This window comes from Hyperolius riggenbachi, chromosome 4, assembly GCF_040937935.1.
Source record: "Hyperolius riggenbachi isolate aHypRig1 chromosome 4, aHypRig1.pri, whole genome shotgun sequence".
In the NCBI taxonomy this organism is placed as follows: Eukaryota; Metazoa; Chordata; class Amphibia; order Anura; family Hyperoliidae; genus Hyperolius; species Hyperolius riggenbachi.
Window position 1 is genome coordinate 410391289 of NC_090649.1, and position 27418 is coordinate 410418706.

Below are 27418 nucleotides of genomic sequence, written 5' to 3' on the forward strand. Positions count from 1 at the left end.
CCTGCAGGAATTCTAAAACTGATGTCGATGAATGAACATCCATAGATCTCTCCAAACACCAGCTATTATAGATTCGCCAGGCCTTCTGATAAATTACTCTTGTCACTTTCTTTCGACTTTGAATTAAGGTTTCCGAAAGACCATCTGAAAACCCCTTAGATTTTAGAATGTTCCACTCAGGTTCCATGCAGAGAGATGCATCTGCTGAAGATTTGGATGACAAACTGGCCCCTGCTGCAATAGATCCAGACGTTGAGGCAAAAGCAACGGAGGACTGATCGATAACCTCTGTAATAGACTGAACCACGGTCTTTTCGGCCAAAACGGAACTATCAGAATTAATCGAGCCCTGTCTCGACAAATCTTGCTGAGAACCTTCGGAATTTGGGATAGAGGGGGAAAAGCATACATTAGTCTGACACTCCAATCTATCGAAAAGGCATCTATCGCCCATGGCCTGTCCTGGGGCCATAGGGAACAAAAGAGTTGACACCTTGCGTTGCTCCTCCTTGCAAATAGATCCACTTCTGGATGTGCCCATGTCATGCAGATCTCCTGGAAAACCTCCGAGTTCAGGGCCCACTCGTCCTGCTTTAGAGCCGATCTGCTTAGGTAATCCGCAAGATAATGGTTTACACCCCTCAGATGCACTGCTCTGATGGATTTTAAATTTTTCTCTGCCCACAATAGGATCTTTGAGGTCTGAGACCATAAAAGGTGACTCTTCGTCCCTCCTTGCCTGTTGATGTATGCCACTACACTGGCGTTGTCTGAACGTACTAGAACATGACAGTGGCTGATGTAATTGCGAAAGTGAAGTAGGCCCATCCATACTGCCTGTAACTCTCTGCTGTTTGACGATCTTCCTTTCATCAAAGTGGACCACCGACCCTGTGCTGGTAGTGAGTCTATATGAGCCCCCCATCCCCAGGAGCTGGCGTCTGTTGTCATGATTTTTTCGACTGGAGAAAACCACGGTCGACCTTCGGACAGACGTACTGGATTCTGCCACCAGCTGAGAGCTGCCTTTACTCTGAAAGGAATTAGCAACCTTCTTTCTAAGGACGTCACCTTTCTGTTCCAATTTCTTAGGATCCAATTTTGAAGTATTCTTGAATGGAGTTGTCCCCACTGGACTGCAGGGAAGGAGGAGGTTAGAAGGCCTAGAACCGACATAGCCATTCTTAGCGTAATGGCACCTGTGGTCTGAAAAGAAAGAACAGTATTAAGAATAGCAGTTATCTTTCTCTGAGGCAAAAACACTTTCTCATCACAAGTAGAAATAACAAAACCTAAATATTCCATAGTCTGTTTAGGTTGAATAGATGATTTAGACCAGTTAATAAGCCATCCTAGAGATTGGAGCAATTCCAGAGCTGAATTAATCTGGATTTTCAAGGAATCTACTGATTCACCCCAAAACAAAAGATCATCCAGGTAGGCCAAAACATTAATAGATCTTTTCCTCAAAACAGCTAAGACCTCGGACATGACCTTCGTGAACAACCAAGGAGCCGAGGCTAATCCAGAAGGTAAAGCGTTAAAGGATACCACAACTGAGATGTGGCATAATGAGATAGACATGGGTATGTACAGTGCCTAGCACACAAATAACTAGGCTGTGTTCCTTTTTTTCTTTCTCTGCCTGAAAGAGGCAAATATCAGGTATGTAAGTGGCTGACTCAGTCCTGACTCAGACAGGAAGTGACTACAGTGTGACCTTCACTGATAAGAAATTCCAACTATAAACCACTTTCCTAGCAGAAAATGGCCTCTGAGAGCAGGACAGAGGTAAAAATGGTAATTTCTTATCAGTGAAGGTCACACTGTAGTCACTTCCTGTCTGAGTCAGGGCTGAGTCAGCCACTTGCATACCTGATATTTAACTCTTTCAGACAGAGAAAGAAAAAAAGGAACACAGCATAGTTATTTGTGTGCTAGGCACTGTACATACCCATGTCTATCTCATTATGCCACATGTCAGTTGTGGTATCCTTTAAACTGGAAGTGCCTTACCTCTTCCTGAATGCTGATGGCAAATCTTAGGAACTGCTGAGACTGTAGCTCTATCGGGATGTGTAGATAGGCGTCCTTGAGATCCAATGATGCCAGGAAGCAATCCTTCTGTAACAGACTTATAACAGAGGTGATATTGTCCATCCTGAATCTTCGATATTTTACGGCTTTGTTCAACCCTTTCAGATTGAGGATGAAGCGGAACTCCCCCCTGAGGCTTTTTTACAAGAAAGACTGGCGAATAATATCCCTGACCCCTCTGGCATGATGGGACCTCTCTGATAACTCTTTTTTGTAGTAACATAGTCACTTCGTTTTGTAATGCCAATGTTTGAATTTCTGTCTTTGGCCTTTGATTTACCCAGAACCTTCGCGGGGGGGGGGGGGGGGGGGGAATACTGAAATTCTATGGCATACCCTTCCAACACAATTTTCTGTAACCAGAGATTTTGAGGAAGAAGGAGCCACTGCTCGTAAAAATGGGCCAGTCTTCCCCCCACCGGGATCCTGACGTCATTGTTTATTTTGCTGGGAGGTATGGGCAAAATTTGATTTGGCTTTCTGAGGCCTACTTGGACCCCATCTCTTTCTCGATGAAGTCTTGGGGTCTTGTTCTGGTTTAGAGGAACGAAAGGAGCGTTTGGGTGGAAAGGTCCTCCTTTTAACAGGAAAATTCTTTTTAGCATCAGCAGTTCTTTCCAAAGTCTGCTCTAACTTTGAGCCAAAAAGAAATTCCCCCTCACAAGGTAGACTACATAATTTAGAGCGGGAAGAGTTATCTCCCTGCCACGTCTTTACCCATATACCACGTCTAGCAGAATTTACTAAAGCCGTGGTCCTGGCTGTCAACTTCACCGTATCATCTGCTGCATCAGTGAGATAATTGGTGGAATTGAATAGTTTTGGAAAGTCCTTCAATATCTCCTCCCTAGGAACACCAGAAGCAATCTTGTCCTGTGTTTCCATCAACCAGTATTTCAGGGACCTACCCACTGCTGTTGAAGCTACTGCAGGTTTAAAAGTTAGTGATGAGGACTCCCATGCTCTTCTGAGGAGATTAACCGCTTTTTTGTCAATTGGATCCTTTAGGTTTCCAAAATTTTCGAACTGCAAATCTGTTTTCTTTGACACCCTGGAAAAAGATGGGTCAAGCTTGGGAGATGTACCCCAGAATTTCTGGTCCTCCGCACAAAACGGGTATCTACGATTTAATGAACGAGGCCAAAAGGCTCTCTTTTCAGGTTCATCCCACTCCTTCTTAATCATATTTTTTAGAGAAGAATGAACTGGGATAAAACTGGACTGGGGATCTGACAAACCTTCGTACATCTGATCCAAGGGTGTCAAAGTTCTCTGTTCAACTGTAATACCCATAGCCGTATGCATATCAGATAGTAGATTCTTCATTAGCTCCGGAGAAAAAGCACATTTCTGCCCTTTGTCTGGTCTATCAGATGTATCCTCAGCGGAAATCTCTTCAAAAGGAAGATATTTCACCCTCCTACCCCAGAATTTTCTGACTCCTCTGAATCCTCTCCCCTCTTTCTCTTAGGAACAGATAGGGAAGGTATAGGGACAGTGACATCAGGAATAGCCGAAGTGCCCTCCATAGGGGAAGTGCCCTCCAAAGGGGGGATGTCCTCCATAGGATCTGCTACAGCTGATGAGGATGATGCTATAGCAGAATCCTTAATTTCGTTTAGGGCTGAAGACATCTCCGAGCGCATCCATCCCATTAAGTCTTTGAAAACTACTGGGGATTCATCCTTGACAATTTTATCTGTACAATACTGACATAATTTCTTAGATGAAAGAGCAGATGATGATATGCGATTATTGCAGATAGCACATCGTCTTTCTTTGGAGGATGATGAGTGTTTACTCAGAGTGGACTGAGATGATTTATCCTTTTCCTTATCTTTGTCAGCTTTTGGAAGTTTAGGCTGAAAAATATAGATAAGAAAAAACTATCAGTCCCCTCAGTGTAACTTAAACAGCATAATCCGCAGAAACAGCGCAAACAATGTCTCACCAGAGAGGGTTCAGAGCCAGTCCCTGCAGATTGCAGTGAGGAAAGGCCTGCGGCGTCCTCCATGATCCACCAAACAGCATTGAGTCATGGACAAACAACAGATCTTTTTAAATCTTACCCTCCTCCTCCTTAATTGCCAGCAGCTGCCTCTGTTCCCAGCAGCCAATCGGCGTAATGATCACCGCCGCGGGCCTGCAACCAGGCCTGATCATGTGACCAGTCATGTGGGACGCCTGCACATGACATCGCGCTTCCGCCGGAACTTCCGGTTAGCGCTCTGCCGTCCATAAAACTTCCGCACTCTAAGGAGAAGCCTCCACCACGCTGGGCGCATAGCACACTGAGTCCCCTGCTCAGCCCGTCCTTGCCTGCCCCACACGCTGCACCTGCCACCTGACATGGGAGCACCGAGGCCCCTCCATCCGCTCCTGTCCAGGACAGGAAAAACAACTGAGGATCATTGTAAGTGGCTTGTATTTATACATGTACTGCTGTCCATTATGCAAATTTGTTTGTTTAATAGCTTCCTGTCCAGAATTGGGAGGGGAGACAAGTCTCAGAGGAGGGGTGCTGTCCCAGGGACGTTCTGGGAAAGAGTAGCTAAGATCAGGATGAACTAGAAGAGGAGGGTAGTCATTGGCAGGAGCAAACATGGCAGTACTTACAGCACATTGGTCCGCTTGGTTTTCACTCTTCCCCGCATTACAAAAGATGTCTTATTGCTGTCTCACTCACTCTAGGAGAGATTTATCTAATCTAAAATGAAAGAAAATTTCAAGGACAGCAATACAAGCCAAAAAGAGGTCCTACAGGGAGTGCAGAATTATTAGGCAAGTTGTATTTTTGAGGAATAATTTTATTATTGAACAACAACCATGTTCTCAATGAACCCAAAAAACTCATTAATATCAAAGCTGAATATTTTTGAAAGTCGTTTTTAGTTTGTTTTTAGTTGTAGCTATTTTAGGGGGATATCTGTGTGTGCAGGTGACTATTACTGTGCATAATTATTAGGCAACTTAACAAAAAACAAATATATACCCATTTCAATTATTTATTTTTACCAGTGAAACCAATATAACATCTCAACATTCACAAATATACATTTCTGACATTCAAAAACAAAACAAAAACAAATCAGTGACCCATATAGCTACCTTTCTTTGCAAGGACACTTAAAAGCCTGCCATCTATGGATTCTGTCGGTGTATTGATCTGTTCACCATCAACATTGCGTGCAGCAGCAACCACAGCCTCCCAGACACTGTTCAGAGAGGTGTACTGTTTTCCCTCCTTGTAAATCTCACATTTTATGATGGACCACAGGTTCTCAATGGGGTTCAGATCTGGTGAACAAGGAGGCCATGTCCTTAATTTTTCTTTTATACCCTTTCTTCCCAGCCACGCTGTGGAGTACTTAGATGCGTGTGATGGAGCATTGTCCTGCATGAAAATCGTGTTTTTTCTTGAAGGATGCAGACTTCCGAAAAGGCCCCACAAGCTCATCTTTGATGATACCAGCCCAAACCAGTACTCCACCTCCACCTTGCTGGCGTCTGAGTCGGACTGGAGCTCTCTGCCCTTTACCAATCCAGCCACGGGCCCATCCATCTGGTCCATCAAGTCTCACTCTCATTTCATCAGTCCATAAAACCTTAGAAAAATCAGTCTTGAGATATTTCTTGGCCCAGTCTTGACGTTTCAGCTTGTGTGGTCGTCTTTCAGCGTTTCTTACCATGGCCATGTCTCTGAGTATTGCACACCTTGTGCTTTTGGGCACTCCAGTGATGTTGCAGCTCTGAAATATGGCCAAACTGGTGGCAAGTGGCATCTTGGCAGCTGCACGCTTGACTTTTCTCAGTTCATGGGCAATTATTTTGCGCCTTGGTTTTTCCACACGCTTCTTGCGACCCTGTTGACTATTTTGAATGAAACGCTTGATTGTTCGATAATCACGCTTCAGAAGCTTTGCAATTTTAAGAGTGCTGCATCCCTCTGCAAGATATCTCACTATTTTTGACTTTTCTGAGCCTGTCAAGTCCTTCTTTTGACCCATTTTGCCAAAGGAAAGGAAGTTGCCTAATAATTATGCACACCTGATATAGGGTGTTGATGTCATTAGACCACACCCCTTCTCATTACAGAGATGCACATCACCTAATATGCTTAATTGGTAGTAGGCTTTGGAGCCTATACAGCTTGGAGTAAGACAACATGCATAAAGAGGATGATGTGGTCAAAATACTAATTTGCCTAATAATTCTGCACTCCCTGTAAACCTATATTGCTAAAACTAAAATAAAATGTTCTCCTGGAGTTGCCTCTGCCCAGACAATTTTGTAGGCTCCAAAACATTTATAATTTTTCTATTTCTGCTGCTTGTTTTAGAGGCCACTCAATCAGGATGTGGCCAAGCTGCCACTCAGTCATCTTGCCATAGAGCTCAAGAGGTGGTGGTGGTGTGTGGTGTTGTGTGTGGACATGGTCGACAGGAAAGGGGGCAAGAGGGGTCTGGATAGAGCTGATTTCTACGGCCTGCAGAGGTGAGTAGTGCCTTCATTGACACCCTAACAAGGGTACGGAATGTGACCAAAACATGTTGGTGGGTGTGGCTGTGCACACACGCGGCTTGCAGACGTCACCAAACCACCTATCCACACCAGGTACCTGGAGAACCGCACGGAGCTCTAGGGGATCTATGCACCATGTGGCCGTCGCTGACGGAACTAATCACGCTTGCCCATTACACAGAGTGTGTAGACTAAGACACCTGCTGCGGGGCACTTCTTGTGTTTGCAAAATCCAAGCTAAAGGTTTACCCAAATGCTGCGTTGCTTCACTGAGGATTTTGAGCCCAAGATTGCAGATCCCAATTGATGGCCTCCTGCACTAGCTACAGCCTATACCTGGATTCCAGACTGTTCTATTTATTTACCCTGGTTTGGACATTATAGCACCCCCCCCCCCCCCATTTATCACACTGTGTGGTGGTGGCGAACGGCTCATGAACTCGTTTGCGTGTTATTTGTGAATTGACCACATTGTCTGCTTTTCCCATATGATACTCATGTTGTCCTGAAAGTGACTATTATTAAACAATAGGTTTTATGCATAACTGACATTTTGTATAGTGCCTTCATTTGCTGAAAAGCAAGAGCAGCTGCTGTTAGAATATTAAAGGAAACCCGAAGTGACGTGTGACATGAGGAGATAGGCATGGGTATGCAAGCACACAAATAACTATGTGTTCCTTTTTTTCCTTTCTCTGCCTTAAAGAGTTAAATATCAGGCGTGTAAGTGGCTGGCTCAGTCCAGACAGGAAGTGACTACAGTGTGACCCTCACTGATAATAAATTCCAACTAAAGAACACTTTCCTGGCATAAAATGGCTTCTGAAAGCAGGAAAGAGATAAAAATTTTCAATAGTTCATAAATGTTAGCTCTGGCATACTTCAATGAATGTGTCATTGAGCAAAAACAATAAAAAAAAACTGTTAAAACTTATTTTAAACAGTTATAAAACTTTTTAGGAGAAGGAAGATAGATACAATTGTTTATTTCATTCGTTTATTTTCGCTTTAGGCGTCCTTTAAGGCAGAGTTCCCCAACCCTGTCCTCAAGGTCCACCAACAGTACATGTTTTGCAAGAAACCACAATCATTCACAGGTGGGGTAATTAGTGTCTCAGCAGAGCTGATTAACTACCTCTGTGGACTTCCACAAAACATGCACTGTTAGTGGGCCTCCTCCTCCATGACAGGCTCCCCCCGCCGCTCTCTGCCTCTGTTAGCTTCCTTCAATAGTAAGCCAAGCTGCGACCCAGAAGTACTTCCTGGGTCGCGGCTTGGCTTCCTATTGGAGGAAGCTAACAGAGCCGGAGAGCGCCGGGGGGAGCCTGTCATGGAGGCGGCGGTGAGGAGGAGGCTGATTGACAGCCTCACATAAATAACGCAGGCTAGCGACAAGCAGATTGTCGCTAGCCTGGCAATCTTTTAAGGGGGGACAGCAGAGCGCGGGAGGGGGGGGGGGGCGCTGGCAGTGGCGATACAATGACCCAGAGGCATGTAATTGTGCACACAACATGCCTCTGGGTCCTATTAGGATTGCTGCCTTGGGTTCTCTTTAAACTGCTCCACTGCGCTACTCTGCAGAAGGGGGAGAATCTGCCACCCCCACCCCACGTTCACTATAGTTGTGTCACTTATTTGGAGACTGTTCAATAAATTTTAAACCTTAATAAACAATTTGGCCCATGACTTTTAGGATATAAATAAATCAAATCCTGCACAAGGCAGCATGGCTAAAAATGTATCCCTTGAGAGATGAATTAATTGCACTTTTCCATTTACAAAAAAGGCCTCTTTCACTCGGAATGCAGCCGATCAAGTTCTTGTAGTTTTCCAGAGTCAGTCAGACACTGGAGAACAAGCACAGGTCTACTGAATATTTAATAAGTCAGGATCAGGTAGCACCTGCTAGTCACACCTCTACCTCAGAGCCAAGAGCTCCTCCCTCTCCCACACAAACAGGTTCAGCAGCACCAACAAGACAGACGGCTAGAAGCTTCAGATTTTAAAAACGGAAATACTTACACAAGTCCTAAAAATACATTTTCAGTCAAAACATGTAAAAGAAAATAGAAAGTTTCGTAGCTCAAGTTCAAATGCTGACAATTCTGTAGGCATTAAGTAAACCTGTATACTATCTTTGAACAAAATACTGCCAAGAGAGCACAAAGAGTTCTTGAAATTTTATAAGGTATACAGGTCCAGAAACAGGAACTGAGGCTGCAAACTCCTCGCTGTGAATGAGCAAGCTAGCAGTAGTCCAAAGTGTATGAAAATACTACATCTTGGAGTGACCTTACAGTGAACCTAAATTGAACCTAAAGTAATTTTTTCTTAATTCTCTGCAGGGCTGTGGAGTCTGAGTTGAGAAGTTGGAGCAATTTTTGGGTACCTGGAGTCGGTGGCTTTTATAAACTGAGGAGTCGGATTTACTCCATAGCCCTGGTAAGTATTAGACTAAACCGCAGCACGGTGGCTTAGTGGTTAGCGCTCTCGCCTTGCAGCGCTGGGTCCCTGGTTTGAATCCCAGCCAGGGCACTATCTGCAAAGAGTTTTTATGTTCTCTCCGTGTCTGCGTGGGTTTCCTCCGGGCACTCCGGTTTCCTCCCACATTCCAAAAACATACGGATAAGTTAATTGGCTGCCCCCTAAAAATTGGCCCTAGACTTACACTACATAATATAGACATATGGCAATGGTAGGGATTAGATTGTGAGCTCCTTTGAGGGACAGTTAGTGACAAGACAATATATATATATACACTGTACAGCGCTGCGTAATATGTCGGCGCTATATAAATACTAAATAATAATAATAATAAACCACAGGTGTCAAGCACAAGGACTGCGGGCTGAATATTGCCCTCCTTGCCTTTTATGTGACCCTTCAGAGCTTCAAATGTACATCTTGTCTATTTGGGGAGGGGGGGGGGGGGGAGAGAGAGACTAGCGTCTTGCCTTAGATCACATTTCATCTTGATCCTTTTCTGCCGAAGCAGCACTGGGGCAAGTAAATATTAAATTGTTTCACAGCGCTCCTCTGCAGAAGGGGGAGGGGCTGGCCCCCCTTGTTCGCTATCGTTACGTCACTTAGTTTGAAGCCCGGAACCCAGTAAAAAAGTGCAAAGCGCTATCGCAACAGCTAGCAATTTGTGATAGCATTTTGCAAGATTTTTGCAGCGTTTTCCCTGCTCCTATACAATACATTAGAATGAAACCGCTCACAAAACGCTGTATGTCCTGTGATTGCGATTTCCCTAATCACAATCGCTCTAATGAAATCTGCCCCATCCATTTACATTGGCAGAGCATTCAGGGAAATTGCTAGCGATTTAACCACTTAACGACCAGCTAACGCCGATAGGCGGCAGCTGGTCGCATGTGGTTTTCCATGGAAACGTTTCCTGTCAGTTCACGGCGGCGGGGGGGGGGGGGGCCCTCCGTGAACAGTGTGCGAGCCTCCGATCGCGGCTCGCAGGCTAAATGTAAACACCCGGGGAAGAAATCCGCTTTGAGGCGCCCCCCCCTACCCACAAATAGGCAGCGATCAGGCCCCCAGCAGGACATCCCCCTAGTGGGAAAAAAGGGGGGGGGGGGAGGAAGTCTGATCGCCCTGCCTGAAACCTGATCTCTGCTGGGGGCTGAAGAGCCCACGCAGCACAGATCATTAAAAACTCAGCCGGTCCTTAAGTGGTTAAAGCGCTCCCTAAACGCTCAAAAACACGCTCTAGTGGGTTCCAGACCATAGGCTGTTCTATAAAAGTGAAATCTTAATAAACAATTTGGCCAGTGACATAGACTAAGTTTTAGATTTTGGCCCCTTGTGTGATTGAGTTTGACACCCCTGGACAGAGGATTCAAAGTCGAGGAGTCGGAGCAATTTTGGGTCACAGTCGGTGGTTTCATGAGTCTGGAGTTGGATGAATTTTGTACCAACTCCACAGCCCTGATTCTTTGACACATAACACTTCATGGTGACATAAGAAAATGCTGTGAATTATTTGTTTTCTGTGCACAATGTAATGTCATCAGCAAATTGCCAGCTTCCATGCAGGCAAAAGGAAAAAAAAAAAAAAACAGAATGATGGCAGAAGCCAGCTATGGGGAATAAATAACTAAAACCACATCTGTGGTAAGCAATAATACCTGTGCAAAACTGCAGCGGTTAAAACCCTGTCAGGGACTTCATTACAAAAGTTTAGTAGGGATGAAAGGTTTATCCGTAGGGGACAAAAAAAAAAAAAAAGTGTTACTTCAGAGTACTCAGGAGGTGGAAGATGATGGATCCACCAGAGGCTACCCCTGTTCTCTTCCACCAAGCCATCCCAGCACTGGGACCCCTGAAAAACCACTTGTCAACAGCGTGCACATGCACAGTATCATGGAACCCACTCGGGCTTCGGGAACAAAAGGCAGAGCCTGATTGGATCCGTGCTACTGCGCAAGCTGCCTGCACGATGGCACGGACCAGATTGGACTCAGCTTTTTCCCCTGGAGCCCTACTGGGTCAGTGCTACTGTGCAGTCACAGTGCAGCAGTGCTTCGGAGGCCTCACCGATAGATCAGCCTGGCTGAGGGGGACCGGGAAACCTATTTAGGGCCCAGTGGTTTCACACTCCTGAGGTAAGTATGCAAAATAGGCGGCAGCAAACTTTAACCCCCTGTTCACAGTGGTCAGTTGCGATGCAGAAAAATTCAGCATGTCAACTCACTGCACATACAATTCTATGGGCCTGTTCACAGTAACAGATCACTTTTTTTTTTTTTTTTTTTTTTTTTTTAAACTCACTGCATGCAGGCTTTGTAATAAAGTCTATGTCCAGTCTCCATTGCAGTTCACAGTGATTACAACGCCTGAGTTATACAACTGACTACTATGAACCCAGCCTACAGGTTTCCTTACGTAGCACCGTCAGTTTGTAGCCATTGAAGAACCAAACAGAATCTGTTTAACCACCCTGGCGTTCAGTTTCCCCAGGATTTCCGTGCAAAAAGTGTTTCAATTAATTTCCAATAATTTGCAACCATTTTTTTTTGCAACCAATTTTTTTTTTATATTGAATTCAATACAGGTTATTGTATTGAATTCAATTTAAAAAAAAAAAGTGTTTTCTGCAAGATGTTGATGACGCTGTGTGACCCTGGTGTCATATACGCCGATCAACGGGGGACATGTGATCGCCGAGGGAGAAGCAATATCCGCCAAGGGACATGGAAGAAGACACTGGGGAAGCTATCAGAGGTACGCGACGAGGGATCAGCATGCCAATGGTGAGTATAAGACCCAGATGTATAGTTAGCCAGATGTGCAGCCAGGTATAGTTAGCCAGATGTATAGTTAGTCAGATGTGCAGCCAGGTATAGTTAGCCAGATGTATAGTTAGCCAGATGTGCAGCCAGGTATAGTTAGCCAGTTGTATAGTTAGCCAGATGTGCAGCCAGGTATAGTTAGCCAGATGTATAGCGAGCCAGGTGTTTAGCCAGATGTATAGTGAGCCAGGTGTTTAGCCAGGTATATAGTGAGCCAGGTGTTTAGCCAGATGTCCCCCTCCCGGTCCCCCCCCCCCTCCTAGCACGCTGTGGGTAGCTATCTGTGCTACCCACAGCGTGCAGAACAAGCACACCCTAGGGAATCCCTGGGCAGCCAGCGGGGCAGGGAATGTGCGGGGTTCCCCCCTGTATGCGGAGGCTATGTGGGCGGGGGGATCCCCCTCTGTGCGGGTGGGGGGATCCCCCTTCTATGGTGGCTGTTGTGAGCGGGGATCCCCCTCTGTGCGGGTGGGGGGATCCCCCTTCTATGGTGGCTGTTGTGAGCGGGGATCCCCCTCTGTGCGGGTGGGGGGATCCCCCTTCTATGGTGGCTGTTGCGGGTGGCCTATTCCCCCCTCCCTCCCGATCTCCCCCCCCCCCCCCTCTAAGCCCGTGGAGTAAATAGTTGTACTCACCAGAGGGCTTTCTCCAGCGATGGCAGCAGCACTTCCTCCTCCATCTCCGAAGTCTCGTTCTCTGTATAGTTACATTACGAGGCTTGGTGACGTCACCAAGCCTCGTAATGTAACTGTACAGAGACCGGGACTTTGGAGATGGAGGAGGAAGTGCTGCTGCATCGCTGGAGAAAGCCCTCTGGTGAGTACAACTATTTACTCCACGGGCTTAGAGGGGGGAGGGAGGAGATCGGGAAGGGGGAGATCGGGAGGGAGGGGGGAATAGGCCACCCGCAACAGCCACCATAGAAGGGGGATCCCCCCACCCACACAGAGGGGGATCCCCGCCCACAACAGCCACCATAGAAGGGGGATCCCCCCACCCGCACAGAGGGGGATCCCCACTTACAACAGCCACCATAGAAGGGGGATCCCCCCACCCGCACAGAGGGGGATCCCCCCGTCCACATAGCCTCCGCATACAGGGGGGAACCCCGCACATTCCCTGCCCCGCTGGCTGCCCAGGGATTCCCTAGGGTGGCTGGATGCTTGTTCTGCACGCTGTGGGTAGCACAGATCGCTACCCACAGCGTGCAGTCGGGCATCCAGCCATCCTGGGGAATCCCTCTGATTAGAAAAAAATGCAGCCGGCGGGGCAGAGAAACAGGAAATCTCCCTGTCGGCATGGACGAGCTCAGCTCGTCGTTAACGTTTTTTGCAAGTTTTTGCTGGACGAACTCAGCTCGTCCATACCGCCAGGGAGGCTACAGTATCCTTTCCCTAACTGGGAGTAAGGCTGTATAATAAACAATCTTGCCTACTCTATAGCACTTGCTGCTCTTCCTCAAGTCCCAATAGTTGCAGTGGACTTTCTAGACTGGAAGATCAGCCACGCCTTCTTCCAGCTCAATTTTGCTCCATCTCACCCATAGCACATCTTCATTCGACTCTTTCTGCCCTGGCCTTTCCACTCCTGCCCCTGGTGATCACCTGACCTCTGCACCAATACAGGCATTTCAGGCAGATGACAGGTGGGGAGATACTAGGGATCTCATGCTTGGATTCTGAACAGACTATGGTGACTAGCAGGTGCTCAAGAGAGTCCTGTGTGTGACAACTGGTAATGATGCAGAGGTAGTAAGGCTGCCTAGTGTGCACGGGTACACAGTGATCCTGACAGTGTCACTTCAATCTCCATTTCACTTCTACTTTTTTTTACCATTGTTTTATAAAAGGAGAATTTGTACTCACAAAACAAACTACACTATTACAAAACTACATGATCCTACCACACAAACGTGTCAGAAAGCAGCAATGACCTGATATGTGACAAGTATAAGCATTACAGGAAGCGCGACTTAAACTGTCCACACAAAACCTAAAAACTGTACATACAGTGTGTACAACTAGTCAATAACAAGCTAGGCGGGCTCAGTGGCGTAGCTAAGGAGCTGTGGGCCCCGATGCAAGTTTTACAATGGGGCCCCCCCAAGCACTCTATACATAACAATTGATACGGCGCACCAAAACCTGCCAATGGCAACTACAGTGTCAGAGGTGCAAGAAGGGGATGGGGATCAGTTTGTTAATGATTATCACTATTTAAAGCATCTATAGAAGGGATTATTATGAGCACATGACCACTAGAGAGCTAATACTGTAGTTGAGGGAGGGCCTTTCGGGCCCCTCTGGCCCAAGGGCCCCGATGCGGTCGCAACCTCTGCAACCCCTATTGCTACGCCCCTGGCGGCGCTATTGCATTCTGGTCACTGAGGAACCAGAAAACCCAACCTGACCTGAGGGCTACAGTGATAGCTACATCCAGAAATCAGCAGATCCTTCTCCAGCTAAAAGTGTCAATCCAGTTTGCAAATTGAAAAGACTAAAGGTGCGTACACACATGCGACTATAGTCGTTTGTAACGATCGTTCCCCGATCTTTACCAACGACGATCGTTACAAAAAACGAACCACCGACTATTAAGGCAAACGACGAACGAGCCAAATCGCTACAAAAGAAAGTTCTGTCTCGGCGGATTTTAACCAACGACGATCGTTTGCAAAAGTAGTACATCGTTGGAAACGATCGTTCGTACTAGGCTTGACATGCGCATTTCACTATTTCTCCATGGAACTTCTCATTTTTATGCGCAGGCGCAATAGTTGCTTTCTGTGATGTAACGTTCGTTCTAACGATCAGATCGTTACACACATTTTAAAACTACCTTTACTTAGGTCGTTCTTTCATCAATTAAAAGTTCGTTCGTCGTTCTTAACGAACGATCGTTGTCGCATGTGTGTACGTAGCATTACAAAGCAGATCATGCTCTCACCAACAACTGCTCCACAATCAACCGTGTGCTTTGTCAAATGCATCAAAGCAGATCTAATATAAGAATTATATCCTCAGTCCTAGTATTTCTCATAAAACGGAATTTGAGTAAAAGTGAATAGAGTTTAAAGAGGAACTTTAACCAAGGATTGAACTTCATTCCAATCAGTAGCCGATACCCCCTTTCCCACAGGAAATCCCTACCTTTTCTCAAATAGATCATCAGGGGGGTCTGTATGGGTGATACTGTGGTGAAACCCCTCCCACAGCATGATGTCATGACCATGGTTTGCTGTCTGTGAACCTTGATGCATGGTGGGAAATAACAGCTATTTCAAAATACCAAGCAAGCAATATGTCCCTCTGTAAATAAATCTCCAAGAAAAAACTTTCTGCAGACATCACTTGACAGTACTAAATATGTTGCCACATGTGATAAATGTCAGAATGTAAATCAGGGAGAGGTAAGACTTTACAATGGGCAAACACTGACTAAATAATTTATAAATAAATATTATAAAAAAAAAAGTAATTTTATTCAGTACGTTATTTTCGCTACTGACTTGAAATGTAAACAGGAAATATTTTTGGTTGCTATGCAACAAGCAAAACCTTTCTCTCATGAGGCCCTGGGGTTCTGGCTTCTCAAAGAAAAAGCTGTTCTAGATTAATTGAAGCTCAGTGCCCAATAACACTGCCACCAATATCACACCAAGCATCAAATGAATAAAGATGATGACAACTGACCAATGGGAGCAGCTTAAAGAGGAAGAAAGGGGCAGGCGCAACTTAAAGGTAAAGGAGAACTGTATTTTTACAGTAAAGGACATTCATCTTTTCCACTCTGCCTGTAAATAGCAATCTCTCTTTGGGAGGCATGTATTATTACTGAGGCTGGCCACATTCCCAGAGGTAAAAACATTCTAGTGCAGTGCTACTGCCCAATATGACGACTCTAGTGAGGCTTGGATGCAATGGTGAACAGGTGACTGTCTATGCTGCAGCCACTGTAAGCACAGTAGTATGGCATTTATTTGTTTACATCGAATCACAGGAACCTAGAGGACCTTAGTATTTATATCTGCCTACAGAACATCCCACAAAGAGAGTGCCATTTCCATTTTTCAAGTTCAAGATTGAAGCAGAAGATAACTATTCTAAATTGCATAAATTGCAGTTATCTTTCAGCAGGCATTAGACCAACTATAATAAGGATATTAAATTGTGAGCTCCACTGACTGACAGTTACTCTTGTAAAACACCTGACAGCAATATATGAACAAATAATAATTTTAACAAGAGAAGGTGGAGAACAAGTCAAGGAGGAGGAAGAGATGTGATCTAAAATTTAACTTTTTTGCTCTACTATTAATGGAATTTACTAGGGCTAAATTGAAGCTCTGCATAGGACTTATCAGATTTAAAATGCTAATGATTAATTATCTGACAGATGAATTAATGAATCTGCCGGGAAATTTATAATTAGGTTTTATTATTTTATTAGCTCTGTGCAAAGTTCAGATTCATGTGGGAGAGACAATTCAGGTAAAGTACAGTTTTAACCTCATCACTAGAGAAGGAGTAGAAGGTTTGGAGGGAGAGGGGGGCAAGAAGGAAGGACTAAAGAAGGAAGAGAAAACATCAAGGATGTTTTCATGTTCTCTGGATTTTAACTTGTCAGTTTTTCTTTTGCTCTGTATTATTATTATTATTATTATTATTATTTAGTTAAGATCTTTGCACAGACAAGCTATGGTCAATGATATGCATATATGTCTGCCTTGCATGCAATTTTAAAGCAAATTTTACACAGCTGGAACTTGGGTTATGATAATCATCAGAAAATACATTTGATTGGTCCATGCTGCATATAGTTTGCATGTGATTTGCATAAAAGCTGGAATTGTAACATCACATTGCCCATTTCTACTAAGGACTAGTGTGATCCAGAAGGATGGTGCCTCTCCAGTCAGCTTATTAAACAGCTGTCAAGTCATTGTTAGTTCTGGAATCAGATTAATCCCATGCAAAGCTCCGGTTTGGCTCAAGTAAATTCTACATTTTGCGGGGTTAAAAACAACATTCAAAGGATCAGATTTAAAAATCTGAACTCATCTTTAAAGAAGCAGGTACAGTGAAAGAGAAAGGGAAATTAAGGTAGGAAAATGAGGGATGTTATCAAATGGCCTAGGAAAGAAACAAAAGGATGGGAAAACAAAGTAAAAATTTTAAAATTGTGGGGCGAAGAATGTAAATAAAAAGTGGGATGGAAAGGAGAAATCAAATAGAATCACTAAACACAGTAATAACAGACTGTCTTCTGAAGACTCTTCAAACTTGACAGGAGCTGAAGATCTAAACAAACACCACAATGAAATAACCGGACAAGCAGGAGTCCCAGTCTGGTAAAATTTCCCTGGTGGAACAAGGTAAGGACTACTTGAGATAAGATGTAGACCACCTATAAAAAATACACAGAGACAAGGGAAGCCCTGATGTAGTATTAACGCTGAATTGGTAATCTGAGAGATGTAAAAGGGATACTCATAAAATAAGGTTGCTTCAAATGGCAAATAACCGTATAGGCATGAGGAGAAATCCGTATACCTTGGGATACCCAGGGTTTCCACTAGTTCTTGATCTTCTCACACTTTTGATAAAGGTATGGCCAGTGGGACAGGCTGGGTAGCCTAAGCTAGAGCCTTAGCCCTAAGGAGGTATACAATGCAGGGGGGGGGGGGGGGGGAAGAGGTGCCTGGAGCAGATAGAATAGTTTCGAAACTTGGCTCATTATTGCAATAGACATAGAACATTGTCCTGAGGAAGCAGGCATTTGGTCCAGTGAAACGCGTCAACACAGTGTCACCATCCGATGTTTACTCAATTTGTGTCACCCTTGAGGTAAGCCACCTCCTCTTTTTCATTTTATTGGTTTTAAACTATTTCATCTACTGCATATGCCTCTTCCCCTTTCTGCAATGTCAGGAATATTCCATATGTATAGACATGTATATTTGTGTCTGGTTCTCTTTGCCTTCAGCAGTGAGGTTGTGACCTGTTGGCTAGTATGAGGAAGTTTGTGTGATGAAGCAGCAGAGGTGGAGCACCGGCTCTGTGCTATGCAGGGTCCCAGCACTGGGAGAGGTGTTAGGGATGGGGGTGGATGGTTACCTGCTGGCTCATTATACAGTCCGGTAAGCTGTGTGCTCGTCCTGTCAATGCTGAGACTTGTAGTCCCCCAGCAGCCCCCTATGTGATGACAGCTGCTCCGGGCTCACCTTGTCCCCCTCTCCCCGGCTGCACAGCTCAGGGGGGGGCATTCATGTCGCTCTCCAACGGGCAGGTCAGTCCTCCAGGTAACCCCGAGCTGAGGGAAGACAGCACAACACGCAGCCCCCTCCGTCTCCCGGATCCGCCTTCCCAGCAGCCACCGCGGCCGCCGTACGAGCCGCACACACAGACCGCTGCGCAGGCGATGGCGGAAGTGGATGGAAAAACGGGCGGAAGAAGGGCAGCTGTCAAAAGCGCCTGCCAGCCACCAGCGCTTCCTCTCCCAGAATGACGTCACTTCCTAGAATCTACAGGCCGTGACGCGGGTGGAGTGACGTGGAGGTGCGGAAGTTTCGGGCGGGTTGCTGTCTGAGTGTCAGGCGGTGGACACATCATATAATACAGCGGAGATCGCCTGACAGAATGTGATGTGTGCGGAGGTGACGTCACATCCGGTACGTCTTCCGTGACAGGCGTTCAGGGCGGAAGTGACGCTAAACAGAGCTGGTGTGATGATGGCTGTGCATGGCGAGCGGTGCTGGTGTTGGTAGAGGAGCGCTGGCTGCGCAGCGGTGATGTGGTAAGCAATGGCGAGTCTCAGTAACACGCGAGGAGCGCTGGGACAACTTACGAAGCACCACAAGTCCCAGCATAGCCTGACTGCTGCTTTCAGGCCATAGATTGTAGCAAGCACTGACTACAATTGCTAAATCCTCTCCAGGCTGGAGAAGCGGTGCTGCCCAGGCTCACAAGCCTGTCAGTTTAGTGAGATCGTGTTAGTCAGCTATTTCTTATGAAGCTAAAGGACTTGCTTCTGGTATTCAATGTAGCACGAGCACAATAAGATCCTTATACTGCTCTTAACATTGACCTTTTTACATAACCATAATCAATTAACCTAATCTGCAGTGTTTAACCCAACCCTTTTCTCTTGTGGGTTCTTCATAAACGTATTGCTGAGTGATGTTCTACCTGTCCCCGATTCCTTGGTTTGATTACCCAATTTTAATACTTGCCACCCCTGTTATGTCATTCTAAACACATTCCACTTATCCCACCCAGTGCAGGCACCTGCCTAGCCGATCACAATCCTGCTGCAGTGTCTTCTGATTCTCTATCCCATATGGCCTCACACCATACAATTTTCATGCAATCTGACTGCAATTTTTACAAAACCTTACCAACATCCACAGCACTTGGTAATTGATTGTACAGCCAGATTGCATGAAAATTGTATGGTGTGTGGCCACCTTAACACTTCACCTTCGCAACCTTTTCAGCTTGTAGCCTAGTCCTAAAAGTGCCCATACATGTAGCGATTTTGCAGTACGATTGACTATTTGATTTGATCATTTTAACAAATCGAGAAGGAATCGAGAGTGTGTTCCAGAATTCCCAATCGATGAAAAGTGGCTATCCTGTTGAATCGACCAGTTTAGTCAATCGAGCAGGATGCAAGATATCGGTTTATCGCACAGGAATTGGCTACTGTTCACATGTCATTTGATCAATTTTTGCATTCAGAGCATGGAGACACAACATCAGTCAGATCGATCAGTGAAGGCGAATTGCATAGGAATTGCTTGTAGTGTTTGGGTCACTAGTCGATCGTCTTTCGATCAACTATACTGAAGTCAATTCCCCAATAAAGTTGATTGCTTTGTTGATTGAATCGGAATCGAACCCCCTCCTAGTGCTTGACTTTGACATTCTGTTACCTGAACCAGACAGCTTCTCTCTTCTGGTGCCTGACCTGTGCGTACTTGACAAGAAGTATAAGACAAGGTGTGCCACGAGCTGCAGTCTCTGCACCTCAGATTGCCAATGGATGTAAATAGGTGTTTATGGGTTTTTTTGCATACCACCTCAGTTAACTTTTACTGTCCTTCAATACTCTTCAGTGTTCTCCCCAGGATTTTTTTCCAGCCGGGTGGCATGAAAAAGTAGCCGGGTGGGAAATTAAAGGGAACCAGAGACGTTGGGGGAAAGGTTTTATACATACCTGGGGCTTCCTCCAGCCCCATAAGCCTGGATCGCTCCCACGCCACGTCCTCCGATGCCTGGATCTGCCGGTACCGGGTCTTGTCATTTCCGTGAGTCGGCCGCGGCCAATTGTCTGCATCACAGGGGGTCCCTCCATATACCTAGGCGTGCGAATGCAAACTGCGCAGCCGCATGCGTAAGGGTATGCTGGGAGCCCATGTGATGCGGACAATTGGTCGCGTCTGCCGGAAGTGACGGGGCCCAGTACCGGCGATACAGGAAGCGGAGGATTGCGGCGTGGGAGCGATCCAGGCTTATGGGGCTGGAGGAAGCCCCAGGTATGTATAAAACCTTTTCCTATTTTTCCCTATCCTTCCTCTCTGGTTCCCTTTAAGGTCACCATGGGTGGGGAAGGAGGGTGATGTTGTCTGCTACTACTAGTTGAGAATGGAGAGGGAGGATCATGCTGGGTGCTGCTTGCTGGGGAGAAGAGTAGGTGGAGCATGCTGGTTGTTACCTGGTGGTGAGGTAGTCATGCTAGCCACTGCTGATAGGGGTAGAGGATTACACTAAATGATGCTAATGGAGAAAGAGGCATCTTGCACTGAGTGGTGCTGTTTTGATGGGCAATCAGATAAAGTGCTGCCAAAGCCCGATTAATACCAGAAAGGGGCTGTGGACAGGGTGACTAATTTAGGGCCAAAACCACACATCCCCACAGACTGTTTTGTTATCTCATTCAAAAAGTCTCACAATAATTTCGGCTGACATAGTAGTAGTAAACCCAGTGTAGACATGCTTTTTGTTTGTCTATGCTAAACAACATGCACTACAAAGGAACATAAAAAGTGCTTGGGGCTTTCTGCTGTGGCTTCTACCCTTAAACAAAATCAAGTACTGGTAAGCAGACATACATACTGTATACAGGAAATACAGTATATAGAGGACAGAGGGGGGTTGAGTAGAAAAAGGTGAATACAAACTGAAGGGAAGAGGAATAGGTGTGAGTCTGGGAGATAGATTGTCTTTGAGGGACAGAGAGAGTGTGTGTGAAAAGGACTGGGAAAGGGGAAAGAAAAAAAAGAGGGAGAAAGTGTGTGAGAGAGACAGAGGGAAATGTGTAACAGGGAGTGAGAAACAGACTAATGCAGAAAAGAAAATGTGAGTGCACACTGCAGGAAGTTTGCAGACTGATGTCCAGGACAGCTAGCTACGTATGTAACCTCTCCGGCCAGAGCAGTGGGGGAAGGGAAGCAGTAGTAGCTGTAAAGTTTACTAATACCTGTCTTGACGGCAGCTGAGTTACAAGGATTCCTTTGCTGGGGGACCATTACTGCCATCAGATAACCATCTGCCCTGCTGCTGCTCTCCCCGGCATGAACGAGCGCTGCAACACACTGTTCTCTATGTGCTCTGAGCTCTGATCGGGGGAGGCTGGGGCACGTGCTGAGAAAATTCCTGCATGATGGGAAGACAGAAGGAGGAGAGCCCGTTCTCTGCACTACTCGGGCAGATCAGTGACTCAGAGGGAACACAGCAAGCCCACGTTCTCTCGGCTCTTTCTCTGTGTGCCCCAAACTCTTCAAAGCTCCCGCGGTCTGGCTTGTAATGTCAGGAGCTGAGGAGGAGGGCGGAGATTGTATCAGAGTGACAGCGGCCAGCTCCAATGCCACAGCCGCTGCGCACTTGTGCTGGATGAGTGTGGAGGACGGCAAATATGCCGTAGACAGGGATTAGTGATAGTGATCACAGCAGCCGGGCGGGGACTGACCACCAGCCGGGCGCTCCGCCCAGTTAAAAGGCTCTGGGGAGAACACTGCTCTTGGTAGAATTTATCAGCCCTTAGCTGGCTTTGGCGTGCACATGCCCACATGTATTCCTCAGTGAACAAGTTCCCAAGTGGCCGTGGGTTAATTCCACCTGTCTGCCTATTTTGTATATTGTACTCCATTGTTCCTGTACCTACCTAAATTAACACTGCAATAATCCCAGTCTGGTTTTTGTTTACTCTCCCCAGAATGGCTGTTTCTGACTACATATGGTTTGTCATAATAGTTTCAAAGCTCAGACAGATAATTAAACATGTAATAACTCTTTATTCTCCTCTTATGTCATTAAAGGCCTGTTACTGATCACACGAATATGGAAAAATCAAGAAGATAAGATTAATGTCAGGTGAGTCTGTAATATGGAATTTGTGTGTGTATTAACAGTTCTATGTTTTAACCACCTTAGCGGTATGGACGAGCTCAGCTCGTCCATTACCGCCAGAGGGTGCCGCTCAGGCCCTGCTGGGCCGATTTGGATGAAATAAAGAGCAGCACACGCAGCCGGCACTTTGCCAGCCGCGCGTGCTGCCCGATCGCCGCCGCTCTGCGGCGATCCGCCGCGAGCGGCGGCGAAAGAGGGTCCCCCCAGCCGCCTGTGCCCTGCGCAGCCGGAACAAATAGTTCCGGCCAGCGCTAAGGGCTGGATCGGAGGCGGCTGACGTCAGGACGTCGGCTGACGCCCATGACGTCACTCCGCTCGTCGCCATGGCGACAGGAGAAGCCAAACACGGAAGGCTGCTCATTGCGGCCTTCCGTGTTACTTTTGGCCGCCGGAGGCGATCAGAAGAACGCCTCCGGAGCGCCATCTAGTGGGCTTTCATGCAGCCAACTTTCAGTTGGCTGCATGAAATAGTTTTTTTTTTTATTTAAAAAAAACCCTCATGCAGCCGCCCTGGCGATCTTAATAGAACGCCAGGGTGGTTAACCACTTCCTCCAAGCTGTAATAACTAGGAGGAAATAAGACCTAATACAATAATATCTGTAAAGCACTTTTCTCCCATAGTACTCAGTTGCTGTGAGTAAAATATCAGTTGCTGTCAGTTATAGCTGAGATGAAAACTGATGTACCAGGTAATGTCCATGTTTCCCTATGGCTCAAGTGGGCGATGTTACAGTTTAACTGTGTGCTGACCAGAAAGCTGTTATGGGTAATGCCCATTTTCAAAATGGAGGACGGAAAATTCCCTTGATCACAGTGAACAGGACGCGGGACAGGAGAAAGACACTGAGGAGTAGACTACATGAAAGGTAAGTATGACTTGTGTATGCTTATTTTGACTTTTAATTTTCAGTTCAGGTTTTCTTTAATATTGCTTAATATGCAGAACGGAGGGAGGGATTTGTAATGAAAGGAGAGGGTCAAAAAACAGGGAGGGAAACCCTCTGCAGTCACGTGATGGTAATAACCTTCTTCTCCTACCCACAATCTTTTCCTTCCAGCATCCAGAGAGGCAAAGTATCACATGCAAATCATTAACACAGCATAACTATCAACAGTTTATCGCTCGGTTTTCGCATCCATATCGCTCCATTATCGCCTGCTACTGAACAGTTCTCTATCTTCTCAAAGTGGTGAATTGCAAACAAAGTGTTAAAATACCGCATGAGGTAAAATACCGACCTTTTATCTCTTACTAACTCTCCTCTGGTGAATTCAGGCCAATGACTCCCACTTATGGGCTATGTGGAAAAATCCACTATCTGGAGAAACTCTGCTGATTGGAACTTTTGAGTTGTGTTTAACGCAATGTACACAGCGGAAGCAGAAGCTATTTTAACATTGGATATATTGACATGTTCGTTGCTCGCTGCATTACCAAAACGCACTTAACGGGTACGCTTTTGGTGCAATTGGGAACCGAGCCTTAAGGTGGCCACTAACGCTCCAATTTCTAGCGAAAAATGGCTAGAGCGATCAGAAATCGTTCACTACACCGTCAACGAACCAATCTTTGCTTCCTATCTATCCCAACCAACAAGAAAATTCAAATTTTTGTTTGACTAGAATCCAATCGGACGACTATTTTTATAATTGATTGTAATCAATTGTGCCCTCAACTGAGATTATTTACAACCAATCAGAATTTCTGATCGCTTGAGCGATTTTTTTTTTTTTTTTTTTTTTTTGCTAGAAATTGGACAGTTAGTGGCCACCTTTACCCTTTTCCAAACAAATGAATGTCCAAAGTTCACATTCACGTCACACTGGTAATTTTGTATTCCATATGAAATAGCAAGAGTTTTACCTATCAATCATTATGCATAGAATCAATATAGCTTAAATCTATCTTACTCGGGGCTTCTTCCAGCCCCTAGAGATCACGTATGTCCCTCGCAACTGCTCCAGTCTTCTCCCGGGTCCCGCTGGCCACCGAAGGGTCAGCGTCTTCTGCACATGCGCAGGTGTTTGCCGCGTGCGAACACGCCCGCATCATCAGGAGCGTACTGCACCTGCGCAGTTGTACTGGACCTATTGAGGTTTACTCATTGGAGTAAACCACAAAAGTATAAAAACGTGGGTCTGATCCAGTTCTGTATTATGGCTGAAGAAGAAATCATTTTGAAAGCTTGCAAGGAAATCTTGTACAATAAGTCACTAACTTTCCTGGCGGTATCCCCGAGTCAGTCTCGGGGTGGAAAAAAGCCAGGAGTGGTAATCACCAGCCTGACTCAGGGGTAGCTGCCGGCAGGCTTGTACAGAGCCTTATACGCTGCAGGCGTTTCTACTCACCACCCCCAGGATCTAGATGCTGGCAGCCTTTCTCCTTCCTGTCTTCGAAGGCTCTGCATCCCTCTGGTGAGATCGCCGTCTGTCATCATGACGACAGAAGGTGATCTCACTATAGTATTACAGAGCCACCCGGAGGACAGAGGAGTGCTTTAGCCAACAGTGATCGGTGTTATTCATCATTAGCCATTAGTAGCAAGTAGCTCTGTTCCTCTGATATGCGCAGTGCTGCAGCCTGCAGCGATCAGTGTTACTTGCTCTCCATTAGGCGTAGCTGTGCTCGCCATACCACAGAGCCTTCTTCTGTACTGTGGCTTTAAGGGTCCCTTGCCCTCATCAGCGAGGGACCTTAAGCCACAGTGCGGAAGAACATTCCTAGATATAGCGAGTAGAGATGCTGCTCTGCCAGATGGAGCCTAAGCACGGGCAGCACGGTAGCATAGTGGTTAGCACTCACGCCTTGCAGCGCTGGGTCCCCGGTTCAAATCCCAGCCAGGTCAACTTCTGCAAGGAGTTTGTATGTTCTCTCTGTGTTTATGTGGGTTTCCTCCGGGTACTCTGGTTTCCTCCCGCATCCCAAAAACATACAGATAAGTTAATTGGCTTTCCCCCCCCCCCCCAAAAAAAATTGGCCCTAGACTATGATACATGCACTACACAATACATACATAATCCTAAAGTAGGGATTAGATTGTGAGCCCCTCAGAGGGACAGAAAGTGACAAGACAATATACTCTCTGTACAGCGCTGCTGAAGATGTTGGCGCTATATAAATACTAAAATAATAAGTAATACTGATTGCTGCAGCACTGTGCAATATCAGGGGGAGGTGGTGAATAATTCCGGTCACTAAAGACTGCAGAACAGTGCATATCAGAGGAAGGGAGGCTTGCAGCAAATGGCGAGTAACATCGATCGCTGCAGGCTGCAGCACTGTGCATAGCGGAGGGAGGGAGGCTAGTCAGGGCTTGCTCCTAATGGCACAACACAGCTAACGGGGACGAGGAGGACATAAAAGGGGACACAGGAGGACACAAAAGGTACTAGGGGGACACAGGGGGACACAAAAGGTGCAAGGTGGACACAGGAGGACACAATAAATACAAGGACACAATGGGAACATGGAGGGACACAGCAGGACGTAATAATTAGGGGTCTAAACCAAGGTGCGTCTCATGGTCAGGAGTGTCTTATGGTCAAAAAAACTCAGTACATGCAGGGGTTGCGGTGTGATTTTGTTTTGTTTTTTTTATTTACTGTGGGGTCTAAAAGCATGCTAAAGAATTGCACTGCTTTCAGACGCTAAAATCTGGAAATAATCAAACCGCCATGGAGGTTAGGGGTATTAGCTAAACCACTTGTGTTGTTATGTTTTCGGTTTCACTTATTAGTAAAGGTAATTTTCATTCTTTAAGATAAACGCAATAGCTGCATGTATTGAACTTGAGAAAGCTTAAAAAGTTTTGAAACCAATGGATTAGCATCAGAGCCTGGAAGATAAACTTTTCAGGACAGGTTAGCGGCAGCCTCCATATTTCTCATGTAACCTATGTTTTTTTTTTTTTTTTTTCTCTCTCCAATTCAACTGAACCTTAATGCTGTATATGTGTATTTCCTTCCTGCATAGTGATTCCTGCATGTGGATATTCATCTGTGTGTGGTAGCTAACAGACTTTACCATGAGGATGGGTGGACAGTTCCGCAGCTACATATGGGATCCAGTCCTGATCAGCTCACAGATCGTTCTGCTGCAGTTCATCTACTACAGCTCCCTGGGACTCTGGATTGCCTGTTTGGATTTGCTGATTCGCTACAGCCCTTCGCTGGACCAGATCTTTCATTATGAGAGCTTGGGATTTTCCACAGTGCATGGCAGAGTCTCCATGATGGCCTTCATCCTGAACTCCTTATCTTGTGCTCTGGGCCTGCTGTATTTTATCCGCAGAGGAAAGCAGTGCTTAGACTTCACTGTGACTGTCCACCTCTTTCATCTGTTCGGATGTTGGATTTATAACTCCCAGCTGCCCAGCACAGTGACCTGGTGGCTGCTGAACGTTGTTTGCATTGGTTTAATGGCAGTGATCGGAGAGTACCTCTGCCTGCGGACTGAACTCAATGAGATTCCTCTCAGCTCTGCACCCAAAACTAATGTGTAGACTGGCTGGACTCGCTTAACCCCTCCCATGTTTATACAGTTCAGTATTGTTTTCTCCACACTGTTGGATTGTCTAATGGTTGCTGGAGTTTATTTAAATTTGCTTCTGTCGCTAGTGTCTACAAGGTACAGAACAACTTGAGTATACAGGCTGCAAGCAAGTGTACTACATCATCCTTTTCAATAGTCACAATTTGCACACACCCTTTTTAAATTGTAATCGCTACTGACATCATGGATTTCCCCTTGCTGCTTTCTTTGCCCTTTGTGGAAATAAAGAAAAATAATGGCGTATGTTAGGTCAGAGGACATTGTCGCCATCTTGTGCTTAAACAAGGACTCATTTTTGAAGGGCCACTATTGCAACAAAATGGTAAAATTTGAAATGCACAAAAACACAAAGAAAAAGCACATTTCTACCAGAGTAAAATGTGCTATAAATGACTTTTGTAAGTGACATGCTGCTGTCACTTACAGTAGGTAGTAGAAAGCTGACAGAACTGACAGGTTTTGGACTAGCCCATCTCCTCACGGAGAGTCTCAGGGTTTTCTTTATTTTGAAAAGCACTTGGTGAATGGCAGT

At 45.8% G+C, this 27418-nt stretch overlaps 2 protein-coding genes across 6 annotated transcripts in view; one reads left to right on the forward strand and one right to left on the reverse strand.

The window, feature by feature from the left end:
• AFTPH (aftiphilin) overlaps positions 1–18566 on the reverse strand; it is a 91309-nt gene extending 72743 nt beyond the window's left edge. For 3 of the 5 annotated variants that reach the window (XM_068232335.1, XM_068232329.1, XM_068232331.1), the window contains exon 1: positions 18041–18566. The gene's annotated coding sequence lies outside the window, so the exon portion shown is untranslated. The remainder of the gene's footprint in view (positions 1–18040) is intronic. The other 2 variants (XM_068232330.1, XM_068232333.1) reach the window with 1 other exon arrangement.
• Positions 18458–27141, forward strand: SYS1 (SYS1 golgi trafficking protein). Its single transcript, XM_068232338.1, has 3 exons — positions 18458–18719; positions 22243–22297; positions 26308–27141. Exon 3 carries the CDS (start codon positions 26360–26362, stop codon positions 26834–26836), a length of 477 nt encoding a protein of 158 aa, XP_068088439.1. The 5' UTR covers positions 18458–18719; positions 22243–22297; positions 26308–26359; the 3' UTR covers positions 26837–27141.
• The last annotated feature ends 277 nt before the right edge of the window (positions 27142–27418 follow it).

What these genes read in the sequence shown, in the direction of transcription:
- SYS1 (XM_068232338.1), top strand. Translation starts at nt 26,360, where the DNA reads ATGAGGATGGGTGGACAGTTCCGCAGCTACATATGGGATCCAGTCCTG.